Source organism: Protomyctophum parallelum (assembly GCF_964188405.1).
Source record: "Protomyctophum parallelum genome assembly, chromosome: 19".
Classification (NCBI taxonomy): Eukaryota; Metazoa; Chordata; class Actinopteri; order Myctophiformes; family Myctophidae; genus Protomyctophum; species Protomyctophum parallelum.
In genome coordinates this window covers 42,799,381-42,820,972 of record NC_139717.1, presented here as the reverse complement: position 1 = coordinate 42,820,972, position 21,592 = coordinate 42,799,381, and the positions used below count along the sequence as shown (strand labels likewise).

Here is a 21,592-nt window from a genome sequence, read left to right as displayed (position 1 = left end):
CAATTTTTTGAAAAATCGAAGAACGACTGACATTTTTAGAATCTGATCTCAGGTCAGAATGGGTTCATCAGACCAGTGTGTGTCCGGCGGAAACCTCGTATGAATCTGATCTCAGGTCAGAATGGGTTAAAATGAATCAGACCTGATCTCTTCAGACACTTCTGGATCAAATGTATCTGGAATGTCCTGCCTGCACATGGGGCAGGACCTTTGTCGAGCCTGGCCCTGAAAGCATCCTTCAATGCACTGCAGACAGAAGACGTGACGGCAGGGCAGCTCCACTGGCTCTGGGGGTTCTTTCATGCAAACCCGGCACTGTAAACCAAACCTTCAGCACAATGGAAGCAAATTAGGTACAACCGTAGTGGTTCTAAAGATAGATACATTATGACTTGGACCCCTTTCATAGAGTTTGTAGAAAGTATACCTTTCACTTAAACCCATATTCCCTTGTACAATCTGATACCTCACACCAAACCTGACATTGGGCGACCTCTGGTTGGAGGCCCTCAGTAAGTAGACAGTTGGATATAGAGCAATTTACTATCTAAACTGAAAGATGGATACAATGTATGTAACCTAGATAACATACCCTGATGGAAAATTCTGTTTATTTTATTTTATTATTATTATTTTTTTCTTCTTACTATGTTCATTAGTACTTTCAAAACTAGTTTACTAATTACTTTTACTGTCTTGTACTGTCCGTCTTTGTTTTATTTGTCTTGTTCTGACCTTGATTGGGGGGGGGGGGGGGGGATATGTACATGATACAACAAAATGTACACATATGTTTTTTCATTTATTCATCAATACAAATCTAAATAAAGTGTTAAAAAAAAACCAATGGAAGCAAATTGAAATTGAAAAATAAAACTGGAATGAAGAGAGGCACTATGGCAACTATGAAAATAAATGTTCTTACTTGCAAAGCTGATCACACGCCCCTTTTTTGAGCAACTGCAAGACTTCAATCACAGCTCGAAAAGCTTTCTCAGATCTTACATCCGAGTTTTCAGCAAGCACCTTAAACAGAGAAGAGAAAAGAATATTGCGTGTGTATTTTGCGGTGAGCAAAATAAGACCTCTACTGATTTTAGTGAACCTCTGCCACATTAGTGCAAACAATTTGTTTATTTTTTATAATTGACACAGAATATCTCAAAATTAATGGGCAGATCACATTAAACTCAAATGTGTTTTGCAAGGAAGAAACTGCATGGCACTTTTTTTATAACTGCTTTTATTTGTTAGTGTCTGTACCTTGTAATAGTAATTTGTAATCTGATGAATTGAAAAGGTGGACCCTGTTGTAAACAAGTGAAAATGCTTAATCATGTTTCGTGAAGTAACAGTTCTTGTATTGACTTGTGCTTTCATTGTCTCCACCAGGTCGAAAGCCATTTTCCAGAACGGCCTGTTATAGCGCCACCAGGAGGCAGACTTTTGAAAAACATTTTTTTTATATTACTCCTCCAGATTCTGTCCAAAAATCTCACAAATAGTTACACACTCTCACTATAGTCATGTGTTCAAGCCGGATCTGTCTGATATTTCATATTCCATCCTAATTGGCTTTCAAAGTTGGCAGGATTGGCCCGTTTTGAACAAAAAGCCTCAAATCATGAACGCAGCGTGCAATTTACGTGAAATCTTTCACTGACTTTCCACTAGGCTGAGGAATATATCCCACCCTTTTCACATTGGCCTGTTATAGCACCACCAACAGGTGGATTTTTGCAAAACACATTTTTGGAACAAAATGCCTCAAATCATCCAACTGCCATCCATTGGCCTATTATAGCGCCACCAGGAGGCCACAACCTGCCCTGCCCTGGTGGAGACCTGTGCCATGAGCTGAGGGGCACTTAATCTAGTTTAAAATGTACCCATTCTGCATACTGTGAAATAAAAATGTAAATCAATCAATCAATCAATATTAAATATTCTGTAGCATACTTTTTTAAAGATCAATAAATCGCAAACTAATTGGTTGTCCTCCATATTAAAACAATAAATTGATGACTGGCCAAGTAATGGATGTCCTAAAACAGGCATCATTGTACAGTATGCCGTACATTTTCGTACATCAGGTTGTGCATATTGTCACTAAGGTTGGTTGGAACTGTGTGAAAGTTGACTTGACACTCTGGGGTCGATTTAGGACTTCTATGTTACTTACTTCTATATTACTAATCTAATTACAGTATTATGATCTGGGGGCGTGTAGTATGTCATATTGCAATTTTGGGCATGTTAAGAAGCGCTTTTGACACCCCGCGGAGTGCGCAAAACGGCCTTGAATTAGTCATGGGTGTGTTTAAGGCGTGTTTGAGACGTACCCAATCAACATGTCCGTACTATTCTCTTTACCAGTCAGCTGATGTCACATACGGAATGCGCACTTTGGGGGTCGTGGTATGACATTTCTTCAGGCTGGCACCATAGAAGACATGACATGCCTTTGTCACATTTGGGTTAATTATTCCTATTGCACTGCATGCTGTCACCTTTATGCCTCAAAAGAACAGACCCACCTTTCAGATCGGAATGGAATTGCGAGTAGATAGCAGCATATTGGCAAATTGCCAATCCATGCGTAATTAATTAATTCGATAACGATAGAACCATGTACCATACAGCGAATGAAAGCAAGATTCATAAGGAATATGGAGATTTTTACATTTAATAAAACGGTTGAGAAATGAGAGAACCATGAGTGTTTATAGGCTAATATCAACGTTTTTTTATGAAAGACCAAACGGGCTGTGAACTTGAAGAGCTCAATCACCATCCCGACACGGAAGAAATATAGCCTAGTGCATGCATGTAGGCCTATATGCACTGTTGCACTTGCACACAGTAGCCTACACACGCTCTTTATTTGTTTCTATTGAAAAACACCAGTAAAATAACGTTTATTATATTTTATTTCATTCAAGTCACGACGAAGGAATGAGTTGAATGCGTGCTGCGTAATGCTGTGGCCCCGATGGTATGGTCTTCGCTGAGTTCGCTCGTAGCATTTTATTGAAGAAGACTTGAATCGGGTGTGATACAGCATATGAAAGCACATTTCCCACGGATTATGGAGATGTTTTTATTTATTTTTAAGGTTGAGAAATGAAAGAATTATGGCCGTTTCTAATCTCAACATTTTTTTTAAAATGACGCAAAACTGCCATGTCTCATAGAAACAAGTAAATAGGTCTATAAAAATAAGCGCATATAACAGGGGTCTGTAACCTATTTTAAATGAAGTGCCATGTTTTTATTTTCTAAATAGTGAGTCTGCCATATCCAGATTAATTTGAATGACACCACATTAAAATAAAAAAACATATTTTGATTGTCCACAAATATAAAGTTCTTCCTTCTTTTTAAATATGTTCTTGCACATTGTTATAATGATCATTATATATCCCCCTGCAGTCAGAGTTCATAGTTTTAATGAATGAATGTGATGCATTGTGAGCTGGTATAGATCTGCTATTTTCAAAAGTAATCTTTTTATTTAATTTTTGGATTAGCTGTCCTTAGTTGGGCAAATGCATTCATCTGGGGATCCTTGACATGGGAATGTGCTGTGTGACGATCACTGGTTTAAACAACATTAGGAGAAAAGCCCAAATAACCACTTTAGAAACAAGAAAAGCAACCACACAAAGCAACTTTACAGAAAAATAAGCCGCTTATAATAAACAGACATGGCAACACTCTACCAGCCTTCCAGAGCCGCTCAAGTGTCAAATCAAACAGTGCTTTTTGCGTTTATGAGGTGGTCAGACCCACGTCTAATCGTTATGCGCTGAGTGTCTTTAGGTCAAGGGGCTTAATAGCAAATTGCGCAAAGCGAGAATAATTAACATATGGACACTCCCACAATGCTAAAATATTCAGGGACGCGGTATGCCAAATGTGTGTGCGTTCAACACGGGCCGAGTGCGTTCAACACGGGCCGATATGCCTTTCATAATACGAATGTGCGCAGAGCGAGGCCAATTTATGTATCACGACCTGGTAAACTGCACCTTCAAAATCGACCTGTATGTCTTTAAAAGTGTGAGGACATAGACTTCAATTTACTTTCTCCCATATTGTGAAGTGTAATATATTTTTTAACTATCCAAATGCACAAAATAAATGTATGTTTAATATTCATACAACAGTAAAGCAGAGACACTCACCCTGCCTACGGTGTGAATGTGATGAAGGATCACAGTCTTCAGTTCGTCCTCAGAGTCCACTCCCAGCAACATGTGCTCCACAAACAAGCACAGGGTGTAGATACGGTTCCAGCGATTGCTACAAAATCACATTCCAGATCACAATCACTTTGATAACAAAAAAATATTTTCATTACAATCTCTGCGTAGTGGTCGTAATCTAAAAACACGCATTTACCGAATGTCTGGGAGTCTGTGTTTGCATCTGTCTCCAAATTTGTTCTCAGTCTGCCGAGAACAAATTAACTCTATTGAGCCTTGAATCCTCTTGACCTGCTGCAGCCAGTCCTGGCACTGTGTTTCAGAATGGAACTGAGGCGGCTCCAGGAATTCAATACAAGCCACTGCTGCATGCACGTCCTGAACCTTGAAGACAGTTGTACAAGCTGTGGGTTTAGTTTACTTGCAGAATGTGTGCATTTGCCATCACTGGGCAGTCGTGTGAACTAGTTCAGTTCAGTCAAACATTGCTCACCAAACTGTGCATTTTCAGTGAGATTCAAGAGATACTTTTGGTACTTTTGGTTTGAGTGATACTGTATGGTATTCATAGGAATTGAACCAGTTATTAATCCAATGCTGAGCCTGTTCACAATGTTCACAATTACATTCACAATCACACAGTATTGCTCTTAATTATTTCCTCCACAAGGGAATCGTTTTTCTTTGTGTTCCATGGATATAATGATATCAAGGTGAAAGGTTTGACCAAAACAGAACGGTGGACAGACTAATTAGCATTTAAGCTCAAAAGAAATTCTCTGCTCTGAAAAACAAAATATTATAAACAGCATTTAAGTCATCTTTACAAATTATAACATTATAACATTATTAAAGTGGTATGACTTTACCATCTCTGGGAAGTTCCTACTGTGCTGGTTCCTTGACAAAAGGGAAATAACTTGAGGCTGGAGGGCAATCATCCTGGACAGGTTCTGTAGTCGGCTGTGGCAGAAATGGTAGGCTATGTGGATCTGAGGAAAAGAAGGGATTTCATCGCTGTTTCTTCGTCTCTGTAGCTCATCTACACTGCAGGTCAGGGCTTCACACAAAAGCTGTAGAGAACATGCAAAGAAGGAATTAGATGTGCAATGTGCATTTAGCAAACCTTTGATTTTACAACAAAAAGAACAGATGTACAGTTGGAAATGGAATTGAGGACAATTACCCGTAATTCTTCATCGGTTGTTACATTCATGGTCATCGAGATAAAATCCTGCAGGTACAGTTGAAAGAATTCGCTCTTCATTTTGTCATTCAGGTTTTGGCCTATATACTGACCAAGTGGTAAATTCCCAAATACTCCTTCGAATTGACGTGGGTTGGGATCTAAAAGAAAAAGAAAGAACAACAAAAGTAAGGTATAACAGTGCAACAGGGCTGATGCTTTCAAGGTTCAAGGCAATAGCGTCCATGCAACAGTTTGCGACATGATATTAATGAGCAATTTACTTTCATGTCGGAGAGTTTGCATCATGAGTTCCTCCAGGAAATCTTTGATCCACCAGCTGAACGGCAGAGCACAGCGCATGGTCCTCCCAGCTGTGACATGGCTCTGCACCATAAAGACCGTAGAACTGTGAATCAGGCAGATACAGTACTTAGGCTTGATACCACCACACAATATCAACATGTCAGATTGGATTCTGCAAACTGATTACTGAAGGAATGACAGTTGTTACCAAGTGCCATGATTACTGTTCAGGCATCAAGTTTTACTCACTGGCTGTCCATCCTCACAGAAGGTACATCAAGCATGTCCTTGTTGGCAAAAATCTCAAACCACAACTTCCTGATGTCGTCTCCACTGTCCATCAGGAGGTCCAAATTGCAATCACGGTCGATGACTGAGACCACGTTAGCCAGGAGAGGTGTGATGACAGCTTGGATCTTCCTCCACAGAGTGTGCCTGCAAGAAATACAACATTGAACCGTAATGTAGCATTCATAAAGACACTTCTCTTCAGGGTACAATTCACTAGAGTATTAAATGTCTTTAGCAGTGCCTCGGATGAAGCTTGATTTATTATTATAGGCAGGGGTTCTCAACGTTTTTTGTCTGGGGACCCCTGGAAATGCTTTGGCCATGTCTAGCTCCTCTGGACATTATGACAATATTTTATCACTTGTAGATTTAATCACAATTCAAAATGAGCTAAGCTAGTATCTGATCATGCAATCTAGTGGGTACCCATTGGCCAAACAAAGGGAAAACAGCACCTTTGACGTTAGTCAACAGTCTGTCTCGAGAGACTACTGGTCATGTAATAACAAAATGTATATAGTTTGCACTGGGACATAAAATTAGTCTAGAAGAAGCCTACGTGAATGTTCCTCCTTCTTGTAGAGCATTGATGTTTGATGCTTCTCTGAGAACCCAGTTTCTTTGGAGGTAGACATTGGCCTCATGGTGCTCCAACAGTGAGTGTAGACGTCTCCTCACGATGTTAAAAAATGTAGCTTAAAAAAATAATATATACTTATGTTAATTTGCCATTAAATCCGCAAAACAATTACCAATAGAGGACCGAAGTCTGACGTCAATATCGCTAGAGGGCGCTAAGTCCACAGGTTTGAGACAGTTTGTATATTTTTGGACCACAATTGAGACGATTTTAAGATGACCCCATGTTATACTCCATAGAGAAAAACGAGTGATGTCAGGACTTCGGTGCTCTATGAAAGTCATATAACTTTATGAAAATCACAAAGACTAATATTATCCTTAATCAACTTAATAATAAAGATTTAAACGTACTATAATCTAGAAGTGCGAGCAGGTTCTCAACTCTTCTGGTGCTTAGAGTTCCAGTGTTGTCATCCTCATCTCTGAGCATGCTCACTGCACTCTGCACACAACTCCTCACCAGATCTGCTGTGTCAAACTCTTTGGACAAAACCTGAAAAGTACACATTCTTGCTCATGGCACTAAGAGACAATCTTAATTCTGCAAATGTACTTAGGGACAAGGGAATGAAAATAATTGTTATTCAGATTTGAATATTACTACTACAATTGGAAACATACAAATTTCAAATCAACGAACATTTATGTGATTTTAGGAACTGGATTACTTACACAGGCTTGCTCTTGTCGCTCATTTGTCTCCATGGCTTGGAAAATAAATCAAAGTTAATTAATAATTAACATTTAAAAAAAAATCTGAGGTATTGTAGAAATAAAGAATAATATAATATATTACGAAAGCTACCCTGAGGTGGATCTTCAAACAGTTGGCTGATGCATAGATTTTTCAAGGAATGGACATCTGATATGAACTCTTTTGATCTTCTGAGATCATCGATGTGAACTGACTTCCAAGGTCCTAAATGAAAGTAAAAAGTAAGATTAATACAAATAGTGTTGTTTATTGTGCTTTGCATATACACTATGTTGACCAAAGACTGACTATGTTCCTTACCGCCTTGAAACCCAACATAGGAGGAACCCCCTTCTATGCGAGGAAGCTTGGTGACAAAGTACACAAACATCCTGCAGCCGTCGGTAGTTGCTCTCTTGTTTATTTCATTGATGCACGAGTACCTATAACCCAAACAAATGCAAGATTTTACTTTATAACTATCCAACTGAAGGCCAGGTAGTGATGTAAACTCCCTGCCCATATGACTTACTTGGCTGAAGAAAGAATGTTCATACAGTGGGGCTGCTCATCATAATCTGTTTGGATGATGAGCACTTTGTTTCCTTGCGTTGAGCCAAGAAACTCCCTGGTACCAAGACATACAGTAGCCATTCAATTTTACTACATTATAAAATAATAATCAAATCTTGCTGGAGCAACTGTATCTACACACCTGATTTCTTTGAGGAAGGATAACTCTGTGTCAAACTGATGGAGAAACAGCAGCTTGCAGTCTTCAAGTTTTGTCATGTCTTTGAGTTGTTCAACGTCTGCTGCAGTCATTAGCCTTGAGAATGTTGTGACCTTCAAAACAGCACAAGGGTTTAAAGAGCCACATACAACTACCAAATGTATAAAACTTGAGATTCCTGAGGATACAGGCCTGTTCTTAATATTTGGATATTTAGATTGGATACTGATGTACATGAGGTACATGGTAGGCATGGTAAAAGAGGTTGATAATGTAAGGAAAATGCTTTGTGTTAACAGTAAATTCAAAGGTTAACATTCCAATCTTTGGTTGGTACTATTCCAAGAGGGCACTGTGTCCTTTCATTTTGTGATAGCTTAGTGAAGGTTATTACCTCTGTAAAACAAACGGGGCACTGCTCCTCTTGCTGTGTGTGCATGGAAATGAAGTCGCTCAGGGATCTGTGCATTCCTCCTTTAAAGTATTCTTGTACTAAGCTTTCCCTTTCCTCTGCAGGCAAATTGGAGTGCTCCAGTCGAACGATTGAGTCAGGAGTTGCACAGTTGAGCAAAATGTGCTTGGCTTCGTCCAGGATGCTCTGGACAGAATCTGCTTCATCCTTCAGTTTCTCCGATACTTGCAGGACCACAGAGGAGCATGTGTCTGAGTGGAAGCCGATGAAGACATCACTTGCCACATAGTATTTTGTCGTGGAGTGGAGACTGTTTGTGGACATAAAGTCCTTGACCCAGTTCTGTAGTTGTGTGACAGCATCCTTTTGTTCATCCCTGAGGACATTGTTGATGGCAAGGTAGTGTTTCTCTAACCTGTTGATCAATGGGATAGGAAACTGTTTGTAGACAATCTCTTTCTCTTCAATGACGATCAGCCGGAAGTTTTTGTGAACTCTGCACTTTACACGATGGGTTCCTAATCCAAGATCCACATAGTTCTGACCCCCAAGGGTAACATAGTACTGGTTCAGCACATCGTACAGACTTTCGTAAAGGTTCTGGAGGTTCAGAAGAACAACAGTCTGTCCTGTCTCCATACACACCTTGACACGGTTGATATTCCTGCAAATCTGTGTGTACTCTTGGTCTTTGGGAAAACTTGATCCAAAGATTATCTCTGGATGGTTGTGGTCTGAAAAGAACATCTGCTGTAGAATCTGGAGAGCTGCATAGTTCTTGGTGAGGATTAGAAGGTAGCGACCTTCTTCTGCTTGGTAAATGGGATTGATACTTTGCTTTACCAGGTCAATAGTGTTGATGTAGTCATCAGAAAAGTCATCTTTCAGTGCACTGCTGAATATGCTCTTGACATCCACATCGTCTTTTCCACTGAAGTTTCTAAGGACAGCTTCAGTTATTTGCTCTGGCTCTGGCTTCTGGTTTGTGGCTTTGGTAATGGAAAATATCATCTTTACAAGGCTGTAGTAATCACGCAGGCCAAAGAAACCCTGCCCCTCTTTGCACAATGCTTCGATATAGGCATCTGCAAATGGCTTAAAGAGGTGTTTAACCTTCTCACGTATTGTGACATCAGATGAGCATATCCCCTCTGCACTTTTGATGAGCTCTCTCTTGCTTGGATCACCACGGGACACAAAGATTCCTCGATTCATCTTAGCAGGATCCAATGCCCAATTTGAAATGCCAACGAAACCAACTCTCTTGTGAGGTAGAGGCTCATCGTCAATACAGCCTTCTTCTAGCAATGGATGTAGGGTTTTCAATGGCATTTTAGGGGAATCCTCAGCCAATCCAATCTCATCTAGTACAACTACTGAGATGTATTCATCCAAGTTTTTGCTTTCTTGGAAACGGGCACACTGTCTGAAGGTGCCAATGATGCCTTCAGGAGTTGAGTGAGGGCTGCACTGGAAAGACACCAGATGAATCTGCTTCAGCTTCTTGTAAAGTTCAGAATGTGATGCCTGGCCTTGCATCGCATCTGCAACCAGGGTTTTGGACAGAGATTTGGAGCTCCCAGGTTTACCAACAATAAACAAGGGGATTCTTAGCTCAATGCAAATCACCATCATGAACACATTCTCTTTCAAAGCCTCATTTCTTGCGATTGTCTCACCCATTGGAATGCCACTAATGAGAAGATCCTGCATGAGTAGAATTTCTGCTCTGATTCTCTTGGCACTGTAGTCACCACGGAGGATTTGGCTGATTTTGTTCTGATAGTCGTCTTTGGTCTCCAAGCAGGACTGATAGCACACCCCAATGGCCATCAACAGTGCCCAAATCACTTTGTCACTTGTAGGAAAATTCTGCTGCTCATTCCAGTTCCTACGCTTCTTCACTTCTTTCTTCTGGAGGTGTTCAATCAGTTTCTTATAGAACATTGAGTGATTTTTGAGGAACCATGCAAACACTTGCATGCAACGTTCTACATCCCTGAGACTGACAAAGCTACATTCATCTTTCCTCTCTCTCATGAACCTCTGTGATTCGGACAATACCTCAGTTATATTCCTGACGTACTTCTCGTCGACTGAGTTGGTATCTACCTGTCTTTGCACAATTTGCTCAATGTACATACGCTCTGTCTGGTCATTGAGCTGGCCAAAGTCCCAAACCAGAGGAATCATGCTTGGAGGTAACACATGGACACGATAGACCAACTGGCGAAGAGGGATGGATCCCAGTCTGTCTTCAGTCTCATCAGCCTTGACTCTGTAGCCCAATCCAGAATCCTCCAGACGTTTGATCATCTTGTCTGTGTGCTTCCTATAAGGATTACATGCAGCAATAATCTGTAGCCCTGTTTCAGAGGCAAGTTGTTGTCCTCGCACAGTGTTGTCACAAAGGATTTCCTTGATGCTGCTGATGGCTTCAGTAGTGTTTGCCTCATCAAAGAATAAAACAGAATCAAACCCATGTTCATCTTTATTGGTCACTGCAAGGGTTTCTACTTCCTGCACTTTGGTGTAAATCATTTCTGATGTAGTGCCACCATGCACCTTGATGAGTTTCATGTTTTCTGTGGGTGCTCCACACCTTCTCAATTCACACAAGAATTTAATGAGCCTCGTCTTTCCACATCCTGTTTCTCCCATGATGATGACTGGAATACCACACCTGAATCTCATGTGGATCGCCATCATTTTGAGTATGTTATCAGTGGTGAGCTCATACGTTTCATCTGGATCTGTTGCCCATTTGATGCCAAGCACATTGCACAGATACTCAATCTTTTCAGCTCTGGAAAGTTGATCAAAGTCCACATCGAAAGCGACCCCCTGAAGTGTGAGAGCAGTGTACAGCTGCTGACTCATTAGGTTTTTCTTGATGACTTCATTTGTAGAAGGGTTGATGGCGTCAACCCCGTTCTCATTATTGACTCGCAAGTGAAACCCAATGAAAGTCATGGATATGCGGTCACCATTGAAGAAGATATAGGGATGTGGTTCAGATTCCCACCTCTTTCTGAGGAGGAATGGAGCCAGGTCTTTTTCACTTCGTCCAGCGAGGTCTATCTGTTGCCTTCCAGGGCTTTGGTCAGCAATGCAGAGAGATGGGGTGGCAAAGTCTTTGGACATCAAGATCATGAACTCAACCACAAAGGTTTTGAAACCCTGAAGGGTGTCACCAATTAACTCAAAGTTGCAAAAGACAGAATTCTCACAGTCTTGCAACTGAACATTGAGGAACCACACAAAGTTTCTTAGCTCTGCCCATGATGGATCAATTATGCCACAGTAGAAGGAGAAGATTTGAAGGCATTCTTCATGTGTTCCCTCAATGCCATTGTACGTGAAGTTGTCCAGATCTTCATGCTTGTGAAAACGACTTAGATACTGGTATGGCCTTTGGTATTCTTCACTCCGGAAACATACATCGTCCATTAGAGGGTTATCACTCTCAAAGTCTGGGTTTTCTCCTTTCCTCATTTCCATTGTCATAACTTCCTTTGGTGGGCGGCATAGGATGTTTGGAAAAACTTCAAAGAATTGAAAGCTTTCCTTTCCAACCTGAAAAGAGATTAAGATGCATGTATAAATGATCACTGCCAGAAATTCAATCCAAGATGAAAAAGAGCTGTTGATAATCACATTTCAGTAATCAAATTTCCGTTGTCATGGTTTCTTTGCTCTTTCTCAATCCCTTGTTTAGAGACCAGTAAATGTAGTATTGATGGTATAGTTAGAGGAAAGAAGCCAACATAATGGTAAAAGAATATTGATATACAGTACTTACATGTCTGGTGTCATATCTGGGCTGTTCTTGTGTGGACTCTAGTAACTCAGTGACATAAAGGTGTTTGTTGCTACATTGCCACATCAATCCCTCAGAATCCATCAAATACCGCAGAAAGAACAGCTTGTATAAAAAATCATTCAAGCCTTTCCGCACCTGGGTGGAACAATTTGGATCATTAAACATTTTCAAAATGGCTTTGTACAATTTATAGGAAAAAAACGTAATAATTTATTTAGGGTTATCAGAAAACTACTGCATCATATGATTATATTAAATATCAAGGGTAGGAAAAAAAACAGGCCCTACCGAGGATGTGACATCGAAGTGAAACAGCTTGAGGCCGCTGTCTCTTGGCGTATCGTACAATTGCTCAAGCAGCTTGCGCTCATCAATTTCAGGTTCAGTTAAACGAATGCATTTCTTAACTGCAGCTCCATGTTGGACACTTCCCTCCAGCTTTTCGTACAACCTTTGTACATAGAGGGATTTACCTGTAACAGTTGAATGACCATATTAACTTAAAGGCATCAAAGTGGATTTGCTACCAGTATATTAATCATCATGGGCTGTTAAATGATCGGTTTTATATGGACTAAAAGTTGATGCAGCATGTGTGTGTGATGACACTGATAATGTTGTTTTATGTAGCACTGCTCTATATGATAACAATGGACTGCCAATTAAGTAATTAATTAATTAACTGCTTTTATTACATGATTTCAGGTTGACAAAACTAAGGACAAAATGGACAAAACTAAGACTTACCAACACCTGCTCGTCTGGAAGAAACAATCCCAACACACTGTCCACCTGTGGACAGGTAGCTCTGGATGCTTTCTAGAGGCGCATGTGGAACAAAGTCTGTTTTGAACTGACTAAATGCTGTAGGGATGTAGACATGTTCTCTGTCTGCACTGCAGTAGATCACCAGTCTGTAGTCGTGTCTCCTCTGTGAACTCAGTTTCTGAAAAGCCTTTTCCATTGCATAGCTAACTTCATAGCTCAGTTGGTCTGCAAAGAGAATTGTGTAGATCTTCTGGCCCAGATAACCTGGTGTGAGACATCTTCTCAGGAAAAGTTCTACTTGCTCATATGTCGTGGCTGGAGTACACAAGAGAACCTCATCATAGGTTGGCATGCACTCATATTCACTTGTCATGTACAAGCAGATGCTAGAAGCCAGGATCTCATCACGTGGGCAGATGATGAGATTAGGTTGCTTTGAGGAGAGGCCTTTTGGAAGCTTTCTTCTGACTGCATTATCTCTAGTCTCTGAGAGCAGTGGCTCATCCCATTCATCAACAGCCTGGCATTCTGCATCAGTTAGCATTTTTAACAGACGTCCTAAAATTCTTACATCCAAACTATCCTGGGAAATGATTCCCATGCTCTTCATGAATGCATTCCACACCTTTTCCAATTCTCCCAAACAAACATCTTCTGTCTGGCTATCACAAGCAAAATTACTATCTTTGTTGTCTTCCAGGTGATCAAAGAAAGTTTGCCTATTGTCAGGATCAGGTAGACTGTGACACTTCTTCCATGTTTGCCAAACATCTGATGCAGAGCAATTTGGTTTAATGAAAGAGAGCATCATCAAAGCCTTGTCCTCTATATCTGCATCCACCTTTGTCTCAGCCAGAACACTGCACAGGTAGACTATCTGTTCTGCAGTGAAATAGTTGAGGTAGTACAGCTCAGATCTCTGTGTGTCCATGAACTTTTGCCAGTCATCTAAGAACAACTCCATCTTCTTGCACAGCGCTGTGAGCTGTTCAGTTAACTTGCCAGTTAGTTGTTGTTGGATGTTACCAATATTAAAGGCCATGATAATGCAAGGGTCATGCTGAGTGTTGCAGTTAATTCTAGCTTCCCAACATCTGAAAAGTGGGTTTCCTGCAGAATAAAGGTCTACAAATGCTTGGGTAAGTCTTTGGACACTGTCAAAAACCTGAGGACAGAGCAGATATAAGGATTTGTCAAGTGTCTCAGTCTATGATAAAAGGGTGTGATAATGTATGATGTATAATGTTTGAATAATATACGCAAATGTAAATATTCTACTATACCTCAGCAAAGTACTCTATTTCACTCTGATTTTGTTCACCTCTCCCAGACATAAGCATGAGTTTGTTCTGCAACTCTCTGATGTCTTCTAAGTCATAGGTGCGCATCAAGTTGTTTTCATGGCATTCTGGAATTTGCAGTTTCAGGGCAGTCTCTACACCGAGCTATTAGAGGTTATGACATGAAACAAGTTAATGTGACCATAAAGGACTTTCAGAGGTTTGTACAATGTTGATTGTGATTGTAAGATCATCAAAAGGTCATTGTAGATCTGAACACAGGCTATGTTGTAGCTAGTGTTTACTGATGCTACAATCTTACTTAGAATACCTTTTTTTTGTTTGGTGCCTTGATGATGTATATTCCTCTGTCATTGATGGACTTTGCCAAGGACAGAGATGAAAGTTCAACAGATCCATGGCTCTCTTTGACAGTCTTTAACCACTCCAACTGGCGTGCTGTATCTCGCTGAAATTGTATGGCAAACACAAATGTCAGTTGAAAAGGTCAAGAACACTTGACACTAGCTAAACCAAATGCTGAAGCCAGGAGATAAATGCAAAATATGACAGTAGTACCAGCAATTAGACATTGTATTTAGTACTCATTTTGGTCAGGTGTCAAATGAGAGGAAACATTTAGATATATCATATAACCAATTTAACAATGACTTTAGAATTTAATCTAACCAGCTTCTTTGGTATATCCATGTCATTTTCAAGTGCTTTCCACAATTTCGTCAGGGCCTTATTGAAGTCTTGAAAGTCAGAAGTTGTTTCAAGTCCATAGAGTATGGAAGAGTAGCCAAGAACAGCGTCATGGAAACAAGATACTCGATCCACATCCAAGTCATTCTCTCCCGCCAAAATGGATGCCAGGTCAACAAACACTTTCAGCTCATTGATACCTGAAATAAATCATAATGTACTGTTCATTGGTGCACTTTTCCACATAGCTGATATAGTGATTACACATGGGAGTTTCCTGAAACACAAAATATATTTACTGTTAAGTGTGTTTTTAACCCACACCACGAAATTCTTGCTCAAACTGAGTTCCTGAAGACACTTCTTGCGAACGTCAGTTATGTCTTTAAGAATATCTTTGATAGCCAGCAAAGGTGCATCAATGTAATTCAAACTCCTCTTCTTTAAGTCATTTTCATCCTGAAAAAAACAAAGTATTTTTTTTACTATAAAGTAAATAAATGCAGGAGATTAAAACGTATGCTTTATCAACGGTAAAACAATAAAACGAATTACAATTTGCTTTTACTCACCATTTCTAGCAATTTCTGCAGAACACTGAATGTGTCTCCATCAGGACATATTGTCTCGCTGACTTCCATAATTATCTTGGCAGATTCCACTGCAAGGTGAAGATCATGGTACTGTTCGACCTGGCTAATACGCTCTTTTATCCATTTCCCATCATCAGATTGGTTGATTCCGCACATGATTTCTAGATCTTTCTTCATCTCACCATAGCGTCCCTTGTAGACCTCAAAGATGGCGTCCACGTCTTCTAATGGCAACGTGCCACTTTTCACACACTGATAAATCATGTCATACTTGTTGTAGCAGCTCAGGAAAATCTCACTGTAGATCTGGTCTAGAGTGTAAACGTCTTCTTTTCCATCGCCATCAAGTTCTTCTGCCTCTTCTGTGTCAGGCCCGGATCGTTCTTTGGACATATGATCCACTTGGTTTTTCCAGCACATCTGGAAGATGAAGCTCTCCTTGATGGAATGTAGTACAGATGTCATCTTACGGGTGTTTTCACTGAGGTTGAAGTATGTGACTACGCCAGTCACTGTGGAACTCTCTCTGTCAAGTCTGTAAACTTCCATGAAGTCATCTAGGGCCAGCAGCTCAATGTTGTGTTGAAGTTTTTCATTTAGACCCTTGAAGTCAACTATAGATTAAGGTGATAAAAATACATTTGTTAGTAATTCATTATGGTTCTATCAGACACACACACACATACACCCCCCCCCCCCCACCCCCCCAGGGTTCAAGGTGGTCCCCAGCAAAACATTTTTATATAGCATTAAAATCCATATGTTGATCTGACCTCATCAAACACTGTACACTCAAGACACGCTCCATATATGGCCAGTGCACGTGACCTCGTCAAAATCTTTGATAGATAGATACCTTTATTATCCCGTAGGGGGAAATCAGATTTGTATATGGGGGTGTATATGGGGGTCCCAAATACATATCAATTGGGGGCCCATGACATGAAATAATTTGAGAACCGCTAATATGAAAAACATTAGAAGCACATAATATACTGTATTTAGGGATGTGCGATACATTTGCCGATATCCCGATATTGTATTGATATTATCAACCAATACCGATATATATGCAGGCTCTTTCACCAAAAGTCAACCAATTGCCAGGTAACAACATCACATATATGTTGGCCTATTTGACAGTGCTGAAGCATAATTGCCTTGAGTTGATGTCTATAACAGTCAACTACACCGACATACACACCTGCCCTCTGCAGTGCTCAAATTTGAAAGTGACGTCTGTCTCATTTCTCTCCAAGAAGTGGCGTTAACTGATAGATATTGCATTTGCCACCCTTAGCGCCCCATACCATATGCTTTCACTAGTTTAGGTATAAGGGTACGTTTACTGTAGGTTGTCATTGGGTTACAGAGAGTTAAAGGGATATCATACTTCACTTTCAAACATGTTTGGGGTCATTTTATAGTCTACTCGGGCTTTTGTGAGCACCCCGGATAGTTTTCAAGTTGATGAAATATTTAGATAGATATTTATTTGATATTAATTTTATCAGACACCGCCCCTCCCTATACAAACCCATTGCAACACCCTCACGCATTAGAAGGACAATATCAGTCACCAGAATCAAGGATGAGTTTTTGATGAATCTATCATGATTACAATTGGTTTGTATAGGACAGGGGCGTGCGTGTCTGATTAAATGAATATCAAAAATCAAAATACTGAATCAAGTAACTTGTACATGAAAGTTACATATTCCTTTAAGTACGGTATATGATTACCGGTAGATTTAGATAAACATATATGAATTATATCCACTCTGCCTTACGGATAACATACTGATAAATAGTCAGATTACGTTTACCTTTCACATGTTTTGGAAGGTCCTGGCAGATCTGTAGAAGGTCCTTCACCAACTCCTTATCCTTGCAGACAGCTTCAGCTTCCTCTTTCCTCTGTTTCAGCAGCATCCACATTGTTACGCTATCCTTACAGCGATGATCATCACACAGGCCATCTGAGACAGACAGAAATAAACCAACCACACACACACACACACATGTGTCCTACTTAAAACTTCAGAGGTGATACACAGAATATCCTGCCACAACATGAACATCAGATATTCATTTGAAAAGTGTTATGGCGTTCACCTATCTTCAGCAGCTCAGTGAATTCCCGTTCCTTCTGGAGGAGCTGGTTCAGTGTTTTAATTTGGATGTTCCCATTAATCAACTTCTCTGTCACTGCTTTGAATGCTGTACTGGCCATAGTCAGCTTCACCACAGCATCACTCGTCAACTGGTCAATCACTTTTCCACTTGGACCTGCAAAGCGAGCAGTGTTAAAGAATTAAGATAAGAGAATGAATATCTAGTACTGTAGTACATTTAAAAAAATACATACATAACGTTTAGTATCCAGCTACTTCCAGTAGGTTGGACTCTCTAAATGCCATGTTTGTCAATACAGTATATAGTATCTAATGCTAATGCTAAGATATTCACCTTTCATTTGGAAGATGGTTCTGGCTATGGGCCAGTTGAGAAGGTGCTGCATCACAAGCTCCTCCCCTTCAATGTCTCCTCCATTAGCATTGGTGGGCCATGAATTCAGCACGATCACAGACAACATCTTCCCAAACCGTTTTATATCATGTTTCTTCAGCAGAGAATCAACCTTCCTTCCAGATTTATCCTATACAGTAATAATAACACAATGAAACATGGAGTGAGACACAAAGTATAATAATAACCCAACATGAAATATTGAAATAAGTTTGTCAAAACATACCTGACAAATAACAGCAACTGCTTCTAACGCACACTGCTCAATTGAGTCGCTCAAGAAAGGCAATGTACTGTTAATTACTTCCATCTTTTCACAGTATATTCCAATCAGGTCATTTTTTTCCTCCTGGTACATAAATAGGATGACAGTTGTTACAGAAGCTATACATGTCAGACCATGCAAAGGCAAACACAAAGTCAAACTTACCTTTTTTAATTTAGCTTCAAAGTCCTTCAAGAAGGCGGCTCTCCAAGATGCCGTGAGTTCCTCGTGATTGAAGGAAATGGAGATTAAATTATTCCAAACCTTGAAAGCAAAGGACAATATGATCTTCTTTAGTATGCAAAATATAAATATTTGTAATTATAATCCACAGCAGAAGGGTGGATAGATCATCAAATGAAAAGGAATATGTAGCATACCTCAACTTCTTTTGCTGATGCAAATTCTTTACCACCCCATGCCTTTAGCAGATTGTCACTGAAATTCTTGTTTCGCCATATTCTCATAGTTTCCAGTGTCTCCCCTACTGTCTCGTCTAGGGTCCTATCCTTTAACTGCAACATAATGATCACCTTTAATATACTGTACATACAACATACGTAACGTCACGTATTTCTATTCATAATTTGTCCTCACGACTCACAAGACATCAAATTTGTCTAAATGACATGCCGTTTAACATTGCTCATTGAAACCATGGGACTCATACTGTAAGTGTGTTAATGACAAGCAGTATTTAAATCAATTAGCTTAGACACACACAGGCAAAAACAATTAAGTTTCAATTGAGGTATTAATAATTAAGTTGTAAGACACCTTTGAATCTGTGCAGTTGAAATTCCCAGCAATCAGACAGACGAGCTTGAGGTACTTTAGTGGGACATCATAGTGCTCTGGATATGCTGTGTTGCCACTGATCATACGAAGGACCTTCACTGCAGCAGTCAAGCAAAGCGCTCCGTATTCACCCTCATAACTAAGGGAGAAAACAAGATCATTCAGTGTTTGCATAAAGATATCAAATTATTTGATATGCAAAACAGACCAAGATCAAATGCATTTGCCTGCGATTCTGCGATTCTTCTCTTTGGATTAGGTGAGAGGCCAAGTCTCGCAGTGCCTAGAAAGCAAGAAGATCTTAATAAGACAATACTTATTGTTGGATAATGTAACAGATGAGCAACAATATGCCTGGGCATCACTTGAGGATACATGTAAGAAATCTACATTTAGCTTTGCAAAGAACCATACAGTACAAGAACACATACCACATCATTGTAGAATGTAATTCCAGATTTGAAACAGCATAGTAGGCGTTGAAGGATGTTAAAGAGATCCACATATGTGAAAGCTTTCAGATAGCTAATTAGATCATCCACACTGAACAGAGACATCCAGGAATGCACAAGTAGGCCATCAATCTTAGCCAAATGTGTGTTTTCTTTCATCAACTTGATCATAGTCCTATAGTCACATAAGAAAGGGGGAGCTTAGTTAGTGGATATGCAGTTAATATAAATTGCTTCATTTCAACCCTACATTTAACCAAATCAAACATATTTTGTTAGAAATGGGCATATTCTAAAAAGGCTGCCTCTGTACAGTATGTTTTGTATTAACGTAAGCCTAGTGTGATGCCGTTAAAAGCCTGTAATATATTTCTATGTAATGACACATGTATGAGACGAGTGCTACACTGAAATTCCACTGAAATTCCACTATGTGCCAGTAAAAGTACTTGTACAACTAAAATGACCCTTGTAAAGTAAAACACTTGCACATATTTAAAATTATTGTAATGTAATATTTTCATTTCATACTGTATGGGTGTGTACTGTGTATATGACAAACGTGACAAATATTGTACTTGCGTTTCTTATATGAATGCACCTGTTTTAATAGTTAATGTAAGAGCATTTCAGCAGTATGTGAGTGTCTCGATAGCGAGTAAGATTGTTTCAATATTTAAGTCCTACACAGAGGATGCTTTTATAACGCACCTAGCTTCAAGATCTCTGTAGACGTTTGTTCCGCTGCTCTCTTTAGGTTCGGACGAGAAGACACATGGAACCGGTTCAAATGGCTTGATTTGTCCCCTCAGCAGGTGGCTCAGGGGTATGAGCAGGATCCATGTCTCAATGCCCCTTGATCTAGCCAAGTTGCACAGCCCCTCTACCTCTTCTGCAACACTGCAATTGGTGATTTAGGCTATTTGATATGTTTTAGATATTTACATATCACTTAAAACACCACAAATCTTCAGCATTTTTAAATAAAGAGTATTTTAATGATATGTTTAACTTTAAAATATTGAATTCAACCAAGAGAGAAAGCCCATTGAGTTAATACAGTATTCATACCAGATAACCATTGTTAAATACGTGGCTGTTAATTAATTACCTTTGTTGGTGTTCTAATGCACTTGTGATATCATTCCAGTAGGTGTCAAAATGGTGTTGAACTTTGTATGGCAGGCAAAGCAACTTGCATAGATTAGACAATTGCTCCGTGCTGATCAAGTCCCTCAGATATCTGTTGTAAACAAGCAGAGCAATTATTCCTGCCTGCAGATCATGTTGGAAGAGGACATTCTTGTTTGGAATGACGTGGTTCTCAAGAACATTTCTCAGTAGCACTTTCACCTGTAAAAGAACAGAAAAAGAATTAACATAGAATAACAGTATTTTGATGCCGTTTTCTCATTTCATTCATTAAATAAAAACATTACTCAATCATAGTGCCCTATAGGACTTGCGTTACATAACAATAATGAGTCATTTTGGCATATTTACCTCTTGGTTACCATATTGTAAACCCCATGAGCGTGAGCTTCCAACACCATCATGAACCAGGGGACAGCTGTATGTGCAAAAAAACTGTCGCAGCTGAATTAAGAAATTCTCCACATTTGGTTTATTCCATTCTCTAAGAAGATCGAATATGGTTTCCAGCATCACATTTCCAGCTTCCTTTCTCCCCTTTATTACAGCGGCTTCAGCACTATCCCAGAGCGGAATACTTCTCTTCAGATCCGGATGGATTGTATCATCAAATTGGTGCCATTCCCCTTTAAATTACAACAATTGATACAATTAATTGAATAGTTTATGCCTCTGTCTGTGGGTCTGTAGTTCACGTATCTCGGGAATGGTCTGACCGACCAAATTCAAACTCGGCATGCATATCACAGAGG

The 21,592-nt window shown here is 39.8% G+C and overlaps 1 protein-coding gene across 1 annotated transcript in view; it reads right to left on the bottom strand.

The window, feature by feature from the left end:
• Positions 1–21,592, bottom strand: part of LOC310876988 (E3 ubiquitin-protein ligase rnf213-alpha-like) — a gene marked incomplete at both ends in the record, with an annotated part of 59,668 nt that overhangs the window by 13,069 nt on the left and 25,007 nt on the right. The window contains 35 exons of the mRNA XM_083790635.1: positions 143–328; positions 926–1,026; positions 4,188–4,305; positions 4,405–4,592; positions 5,078–5,281; positions 5,395–5,555; positions 5,679–5,803; positions 5,950–6,135; positions 6,551–6,686; positions 6,985–7,126; positions 7,306–7,340; positions 7,439–7,552; positions 7,649–7,770; positions 7,860–7,955; positions 8,043–8,173; positions 8,455–12,048; positions 12,275–12,430; positions 12,584–12,768; positions 13,043–14,228; positions 14,347–14,508; positions 14,675–14,812; positions 15,034–15,251; positions 15,351–15,510; positions 15,624–16,258; positions 17,471–17,623; positions 17,760–17,933; positions 18,114–18,303; positions 18,400–18,522; positions 18,604–18,702; positions 19,258–19,375; positions 19,464–19,519; positions 19,668–19,863; positions 20,400–20,588; positions 20,800–21,041; positions 21,203–21,258. Of these exons, the coding sequence (XP_083646761.1) occupies positions 143–328; positions 926–1,026; positions 4,188–4,305; positions 4,405–4,592; positions 5,078–5,281; positions 5,395–5,555; positions 5,679–5,803; positions 5,950–6,135; positions 6,551–6,686; positions 6,985–7,126; positions 7,306–7,340; positions 7,439–7,552; positions 7,649–7,770; positions 7,860–7,955; positions 8,043–8,173; positions 8,455–12,048; positions 12,275–12,430; positions 12,584–12,768; positions 13,043–14,228; positions 14,347–14,508; positions 14,675–14,812; positions 15,034–15,251; positions 15,351–15,510; positions 15,624–16,258; positions 17,471–17,623; positions 17,760–17,933; positions 18,114–18,303; positions 18,400–18,522; positions 18,604–18,702; positions 19,258–19,375; positions 19,464–19,519; positions 19,668–19,863; positions 20,400–20,588; positions 20,800–21,041; positions 21,203–21,258 (10,075 nt within the window). The remainder of the gene's footprint in view (positions 1–142; positions 329–925; positions 1,027–4,187; positions 4,306–4,404; positions 4,593–5,077; positions 5,282–5,394; positions 5,556–5,678; positions 5,804–5,949; positions 6,136–6,550; positions 6,687–6,984; positions 7,127–7,305; positions 7,341–7,438; positions 7,553–7,648; positions 7,771–7,859; positions 7,956–8,042; positions 8,174–8,454; positions 12,049–12,274; positions 12,431–12,583; positions 12,769–13,042; positions 14,229–14,346; positions 14,509–14,674; positions 14,813–15,033; positions 15,252–15,350; positions 15,511–15,623; positions 16,259–17,470; positions 17,624–17,759; positions 17,934–18,113; positions 18,304–18,399; positions 18,523–18,603; positions 18,703–19,257; positions 19,376–19,463; positions 19,520–19,667; positions 19,864–20,399; positions 20,589–20,799; positions 21,042–21,202; positions 21,259–21,592) is intronic.